The 7,737-nt window shown below is 42.5% G+C and overlaps 1 protein-coding gene across 1 annotated transcript in view; it reads right to left on the bottom strand.

Annotated features, from left to right (window-relative positions):
* Positions 1-1,794: 1,794 nt before the first annotated feature.
* Gtf2b (general transcription factor IIB) overlaps positions 1,795-7,737 on the bottom strand; it is a 33,782-nt gene continuing 27,839 nt past the window's right edge. Inside the window, exons 4-7 of the mRNA XM_004639277.3 lie at positions 4,441-4,587; positions 4,180-4,309; positions 3,197-3,478; positions 1,795-2,203 (exon numbers count right to left, since the gene is read on the bottom strand). Coding sequence (XP_004639334.1) covers positions 2,070-2,203; positions 3,197-3,478; positions 4,180-4,309; positions 4,441-4,587 — 693 coding nt within the window. The 3' untranslated portion in view covers positions 1,795-2,069. The remainder of the gene's footprint in view (positions 2,204-3,196; positions 3,479-4,179; positions 4,310-4,440; positions 4,588-7,737) is intronic.

Raw genomic sequence — 7,737 nt, 5'->3', positions numbered from 1 at the left:
AAACATTGCACTACTATATTTGAAATCACTTTTTTCCCTTTTTTCCTGAGAAAGGGTTTCACAATACAGTTCAGGTTGGCCTTGAACTCACTCGGTAGCCCCAGCTGGCCTGAACTCCTCTGGCCTCAGCCTTTCCAGTGCTAGGATTACAGGTGTGTGTCACCAAGCCGAGGCTCTGACTTCACGTTTTAAGAAAATGCACAGCAAAGCAGGTGAAAAAAATTCGAAACAATTGCTATTTCGTGAGTCGTGGATGCTTTGTCTTACAAGATCCCTGTACTGTGCATGCACCCACCACTAACTTGACAGTAACTCTTCTCAGACTGGGCTGTGGCTGCGGTGCAGCTTGTGACTGGGATCAGGGCTGGAGCTCAGCGCTGCTCCATCCGCAGGAATGAAGAGGTGCCAGGTTCCCCCGCCCCAAGGCCTACTCTGGACTCTCCCACCCACTGGTTACTGGGCCACCACAAGCCTGGTGGCCTTGTGAGATGCTGGCTGCTGTGACTGCCCAGGTCTGAGACTCTAAGAGCAGCTCTTCTGTCCCAGGGAGGAGCAAACAGAATGGCAGTGAGGTCAGATCCTCTTTACAGGCCAGGTCTGAACCTGCTCCTGGCCATTGCCTGCCTCATACCTGTTAGGGTGGTGACAACCACAGCCTGCTGCTATAGGACACCAGCACTCGTGTGTGCAAAGCACCCAGCAGGAGGGCGTAAGGTCGTGCTGTTGTCGCTCACCGAGATCCACGTTCCCCTAGGAGCGAGGTGCCAGGCACGCTGAGCCACCATCACCCAGGAGTGTTGGTCAGAACACTCACCTGGCTCTCCCAGCACCTAGAACCTCCATGGGAAACGTTCTTTACCCTGTGAGTGCGTAGTCTGTCACTAAGCATAAAGAAGAATTACACAGATTCTATAAAAAGAATTAGTAACATCTCAAATGAACATGTATCGGCCGCTGTTTTCCTAGCAGCAGCAGCATCTCTGCTCAGTGAGCTCCGAGTCAGGTATGGTTGCACAGGCCTGTAACCTCAGTACTCAGGAGGCTGAGCCAGGAGTCACCAGGAGTGGGAGGCCAGCCGGAGCTACACAGTGAGTTCAAGGCAGACTGGTTGGCATAGAGAGACCTTCTCTCCCCTCAGCCCCCGCCAAAGTAACTCCCCAAAAGAGCACACTGAAAAACTCAGCTTAGCATCTTTTAAGCTGGTGTCTCCCAAGGTTCAGCTCACCACTCTGAACCTCAACTGTTTTATTTTCAGACAGAGTGGTGGAATCAACTTGTGATCCCTCTGCCTCACTCTCCCAAACAGCCATGATTACAGGGGTGTGCCAACTTGGCTGGCACTTTTTAATCTTTTTTTTTTTTTTTTTGCGGAACCGGCGATTAAACTCGGGGCACTTTTAAATTTATATGTTAAATAATCCTCTTGCACACATTTTTTTGAGACAAGGTCTATGCAGCTCCTGCTGGCCTAGAACTTGCACTGTAGCCCATGCTGGCCTGGAACTTGCCACAACCCTCCTGCCTCAGCCTTCCAAGCACTGGGATTACAGGTGTGCACCACCACACTTGACTACACACACCCTGTCAAACTACAGACTAAGTGTTACAGATGTTAACAATCATTTGCAACACATTTTTCTATTTGCACAACTTTATTAACATTTTAAAATCTCTATATATAAAAGAAAAATAACGAAAAACAAGAATCTCTATCAGCTACATTAGCTGCAATGATGTACATTATTTAAAATTATATATTATAAATTACATGTAATATGCAATTATAACAAAAAATTTAGTTTTGAAAAATGTTTTATTCAAGAATTTTACATAATTTCAAATATTTCCCAAAATACAGTTTCCTAGATTGCTACAAAAGAAAGCAAATTCAGTAAGAAATTTAAATCATTAAATACGTCTCACTAGTATATACATACAGAACGCCAAGCAGCAACGTGAGGCCTGAATGCGTACCGCGCCCGCCTGCGGCGCAGGCTCCTTCTAGCGCCGTGTGCAGGCTCCGTACAGCAGACCCACTTCCGCACACGAGCTCGCACTGCCACCTTGGCTTAGAGCTGCGGCAGCTTGTCCACTGGGGTGTCGAACTTGAAGTCTGACGGGAAGAGATCTGGGGCGCGCGGGTAGATCAGTCTGTAGGACTGTCTGATGGTAACGTCAGCCACACCAGCAATATCTCCAATTTCTGAAAGACAAAAGCAACACACTATTAACTGCCATGCTTTCCCTTCTATTTCCTTCCTACTATCCAAGAGCAAACAAAACCCTCTAAACCAAAGTACCTTCTAAAACTAATAATGAGGGGCCAGGGAGATGGCTCAGTAGAATAAGCGCTTGCCTGGCAAGCGAAAGGGCCTGAGTTCAATCCCCAGTTCTGAAAAAAAAAGAAAAAAAAAAAGGAAACAAAAAAAGTTAACAAGACTAAAACTAATAATGAAAATACAGACCGCAAGCCAGGGTGGTGATGTAGACCTGTAATCCTGGCACTGGGGAGGCTGAGGCAGGAGGACTGCTCAGTTCCGGGCTATCCTCGGCTACACAGAGAAATTGAAGTCAACCAGAACTACACAGTAAGACTGTCTCACAAAATCAAAAACAAAAAGTACTAGGCATGGAGGCACACGCCTACCATCCCTGCACTTGGAGGCTGCAGCAGGAAGATCGCTTTGAGTCTGAGGCCAACCTAGGCTACATAATGAGCTACAGGCCAGCCTGAACTACATAGCAAGGCCCTGTCTCAAAAAACCAACTGACCAACCAAAAGAAAAGAACTAAAAAGGAGAGCATTCACAATACAGTATGCTTCTTGTAGAGTAACATGCCACACTGGGAAAGAAAGCACCAGCCCTTCCCTTCTTTAAGACTTAAAGCAAGTTTGGGGTGTGTGTGTATGTGGGAACTATTTAAAATAATCAGGAATTAGAGGGGGCTCTAAAAATGAAAAATGTAAAAAGCACAATGAAAACAAAAGCTTTGCAGACAAGGCCATGCTCCATGCAGCACCAGGTACCAGCCACTTACAGGCAAAAGGCTGCACTCTGTTAGATGCTTTGGTGCCCCGGAGCTACTTCTGAATTACTGGCTCCGGATTCTGACCTGCATCACACTTAAAGTAGAAACAAGTCGGCACTGTGGCCGTCCCCACTCTGCTACCTTTCTTCCTACGGACCAGCCTTACCTTTCTGGGTCCTCTTCTCAGCTGATGCCTGGGAGGCCATGTAAATAGCTGCTGCTGCCACGGAGATCGGGCTCCTCCCGGGAACCAAGTCCAGCTCCACAGCCTTGCGGGCTATGTGCGTCGCCGCCATCTGCACTTGCTTCGGGAGACAGAGGTTGGAGCAGAACCTGGACATGAAGTCCCCAGTGGTGATCAAATCCACACTGGTTTCTAAAGCTTTCAATATCAGTTTAAAACATCGGCCAATTTCTTTCTTAGAAATTCGTGATACTGCACATATTTCTAAAAGAAAAAATATTGAAATAAACCCGTAAGTTATATAATTCATTTACAAATCAATTATCTCTGATTATAAAAATATATTCTCTTGTAAAAATTTCGATCACAGAGAGACCTGGTCTCCAAAACAAACAAACAAAAAATCCCAAGACAAAAAACCGGAGGTTACTATATTCCTTAAACTGTGCTCTATCAGTGCAAGTCAGCGTGAATACTGTGACCACAGTGAGGAGGTGGTCACTAGCTCACATGGTGAGAAACACCAGCCATCTCAAGGCCTCTAACCTAAGTGTGAAATGCAAATGCTACCTTGAGAAAAACTTCACGGACGCTTCCTGTGGTGCTCAGCTCCCTGGCTTTCAGAGCCCTGCCCTAGGAAAAGCTGCTTCCATGCCTTCATTATTGACTGTCTACAAGAGCCCTTCTATAGCTAACAACACCAGGGCTTAAGGCCCACGAAATATGCTGTGAGCCAAAAGATCTGACTAGCAAAGAACGCAATGGTTTCCAGGGTCTAAAATAACTATGGGAGAAAACAGCTTACAGGGAGAATGGTCAGTAAGATCACGGTACAAATGTGTTGCTAAGGAATAAAATGAATAGGTACCAGCAAGTGATATTTGGGTAGAGTCTTCTGTAACAATGAAGATGCCCTCAGCTTCTAACAGTCATAGCTGCCTGGCTTTATGCAACTGAAAACATACCTTTAAATGTCCTAGGAACCCCTTCTTGTCTGCAGGCGATATAAAGACACGCAGAAGCTATGGCATCATTAGCTCTTCCCTTCAGGCTCTTCTGTTCATACACTTGCTTGAATAAATTATTTGTTCGATCCTTCAAAGCAGAGAAACTAAGTTTAATTAACTCTAGGCCATTTAATTAGTTGCAATATCAAAATTTCATGTGCTCCTGAACTTATGGTAAGCCAGCACAAGAACGGCGTACAGAAGGTACACAGAACTTACAACTATATTTCGAGGGAGGTTGATTCTGTCTGCCATGGTGGTTATTTCCTTGAACGCATTCATCATTGCTCGGTCAGAACTGCTCATTGTTCTTCGATTTTGGTACTTAGAATTGCCAAACTCATCAAAACTTGCAGCTCCTGTACCCTATAAGACAAAGTTGTACAACACTGCAAAAATTTTTGTAAAATTTAAGTTAATAATTTATATGAAAATATAATTACATAATCTGATTCCATATGCCTAAGAGGTTTGAACTATACATCCTGTTTAATTTTGAGAGTGGAAAGAGTTATCAGATTCAGATCTTTATTTTTTCATCTTTTTGGGACAAGGTTTCACTATGCAGCTCAGGCTGGCATTGAGATCACTTTGTAGCCCAGGATGGTCTCACACTTGTGAGTATCCTCCTCCTGCCTTGGCCTCCCGACTGCTGGAATTACAGGTGCGCACCACCAGACCCAGAATTTCAGGTTCAGATCATTTAAAGAGATTTTTAACACTAAGACATACAATTCTAAACAATTATTTGAGGAAATGGAAAAGTTGGAACAGTCCAATTTCATTCATAAATATGATAGAAACACAATATCGCAATATATTGAAGAGCTGGCTAATTGGGTGTGGTAGTGCACCCCTGCAATCCCAGTACTTGGAAGGCGGAGGCGGGAGGACTGCTATGAGTTTAGGGCCAGCCTGGGCTATATCATGAGCTCAAGGCCAGCTTGAACTGCACAGTGAGACCTTGTCTTAAAAAAATAAAAAAGAAAGATCACGAGCCAGTGGAGACCTTTTCGTAAATGTAGATATCTATTAGAGAATCTAGTAAAAGATCTGAATAATAAGTCTAGGAGGAAAAAATCTAATGATTTCTGAAGGCATCAAAAAAGGCAAGCAAATGAAATTTAAAATTCATTTTGGAGAAAAGCTCACAGACATCTGGGTGTTATGGCACACATCTGTAATCCCAGAAAGTTGAGGCAGAATTAAAAGTTTGAGGTCAGCCTAGACAATTTAGTAAGATCCTATCTCAAAATAAAAATGGGGTAGAGATATAGCACTGCCCTTGCTGGATTCAATTCTCAGTACAACACACACATACACAGAATACTACAGGTAGGTATCTCTTTGTATTAGGAAAATAAACCTTCCATGCCCAAAGCATGGAACAATTAAGGGAGAAATAGTAAATACATTATTACAGTCAGAAGCAAGACAAAGAACCTCTTACAACCACCATTTAAAACTGTACTAGAAAATATAATTAACATTTTTTCAGCAAGGGAAAATTATAAGTACAAAATTAGGAAGGAAGTGATGAACTATGTGCAGTTAGTACCTCTGTATACCCAGGATGCTCAAGAAAAATCACTAAAAATGTTATTGCTATCAATAATAAAAATTCATTAAAGTGGAAAAGATTAGTAAATAGAAATCAAAGGCCTTTGTACATACAATTAACCAGTTAGAAGACAATGAAGGAAAACATTCCAATTACAACAGTGACACCAAAAAAAAAAAAAAAACCAACAACAACAACAACAACAACAAAAAAGCTGCAGATAAAACTTAAACATGCATATGTTTGCAAAGAAATCTTTCAAACCAACCAACCAACCTACCTACCTACCTTCCTTCCTTCCTTTCTTTTTTGCAGAACCGGGGATTGAACTCAGGCCCTTGTACTTGCCAGGGAAGCGCTTATTCTACTGAGCCATCTCCCCAGCCCTTCAAACGTTTCTTAATGGCTACATAAGATCTAAGGAAATGGTAAGGTATACCATAATATTGGGTAGGACAACATAGTGAGAAAAGTCAATTTTCTCTATACCCACTTGCAAATAATTCTAACCAAAATCTTAGTAAAAATAATATAACCAAACTTTATTGATTGCTATGAGGAATTGAACTCATGACTGTGTACTTGCCAGGCATGCACTGCGCCGCTGAGCTACATCTCCTGCCCTATTTATTTATTTATTTAATTTATTTATTTTTACATTTTATTTATTGTGTGTGTGGCCAGTTCAGCCCACCAGGGGGCGGGGCTGGCTGGCATGTGGTGCTGGGGGATCGAACCGCGGTCCCTGTGCTTTGCCAAGCTTGTTCCAAGTAGGTGCTTTAGACCACTGAGCCATCTCTCCAGCCCCTGCCCTATTTATTTTTTAAACCAAACTAAGTAATCCTAATCTTCAACTGTGAATGACTAGTGAACGCTAAAAGGGCTGATGAAAGAGGACCAAGGCCACTAGACGCCGAGCTAGTGCGCCGGGCAGGAGCTGTGATACAGTCTAGAAATATTCCCAAATACATAGCTCGTATGTAATACATGTAACACTGATTAGGCGTAGCAGTTTAAAAGCTTTTTTGCCACATAAGCACAACTTTAAAGGATACAAGATAAACTAGGGGAAGGAAAATCTACTGTATTCTTTTTATCCTTTTTTTTTTGTCTTTTTGGGATGAAGTTTTACTATGCAGTTCAGGCTGCAGTTCAGGTCTCAAACCTGCAAGAATCCTGCCTCAGCCTCCTGAGTGCTCAGATTACAGGTGTGCACTACCATGCCCAGCTTTATACATTTATTTTTTGAGTCATGTATTTCTATTAAAAATACTTAAACAATAACAGTGTCAGCTGCTCAGAGTCTTACATTTTAACACATCTGTAATATACCATTCCTTCAGCCTAGAGCTTAAAGCACAGGAAGATGTCACCTAACGATATCACTGCATATAATCTGTACACTCTGAAACTTGGCCTGTTCCCCATTTTTCAAATTTGAAAGGCAATTTACCAATTAGAAATGAAAAAAATTATCTTATTTTCTTAGAAATATTTCTATGCACATTAGTAAAGTTCTAAAGTACATATATTTCCTTAATTAGTCCTTCAGAATACTATTTCTTTTTTTGTTTGTTTTTTTGCGGAACCGGGAATTGAACTCAGGGCCTTGCGCTTGCCAGGGAAGCACTTATTCCACCGAGCCATCTCCCCAGCCCCAGAATACTATTTCTAATAGTATTTCTAATTCATATAATAAAGCAAAACAGCACAAGGCAGGCCCAGTGCAGTGGCACACACCTGTAATTTCAACTACTCAGGAGGCTGAGGTAGAAGGATCACAAGTTTGAGGCCAGCTGGACAACTCTGTGAAATCCTATCTCAAAATCAAAAAAGACTGGGGATGTAGTTCAATGTGAGGGTCTGGGGTCAACTCCCAGGTCTGAAAAATCAAAACAAACAACAACAACAAAAAAAAAACCCAAAAAGCAGTGAGAGTGAGCCACATAGCCAGA

This window comes from Octodon degus, unplaced genomic scaffold, assembly GCF_000260255.1.
Source record: "Octodon degus isolate 3935 unplaced genomic scaffold, OctDeg1.0 scaffold00109, whole genome shotgun sequence".
NCBI classification, from domain to species: domain Eukaryota; kingdom Metazoa; phylum Chordata; class Mammalia; order Rodentia; family Octodontidae; genus Octodon; species Octodon degus.
The sequence above is the reverse complement of the archived record's forward strand: the minus strand, read 5'-3'. Positions and strand labels throughout refer to the sequence as shown.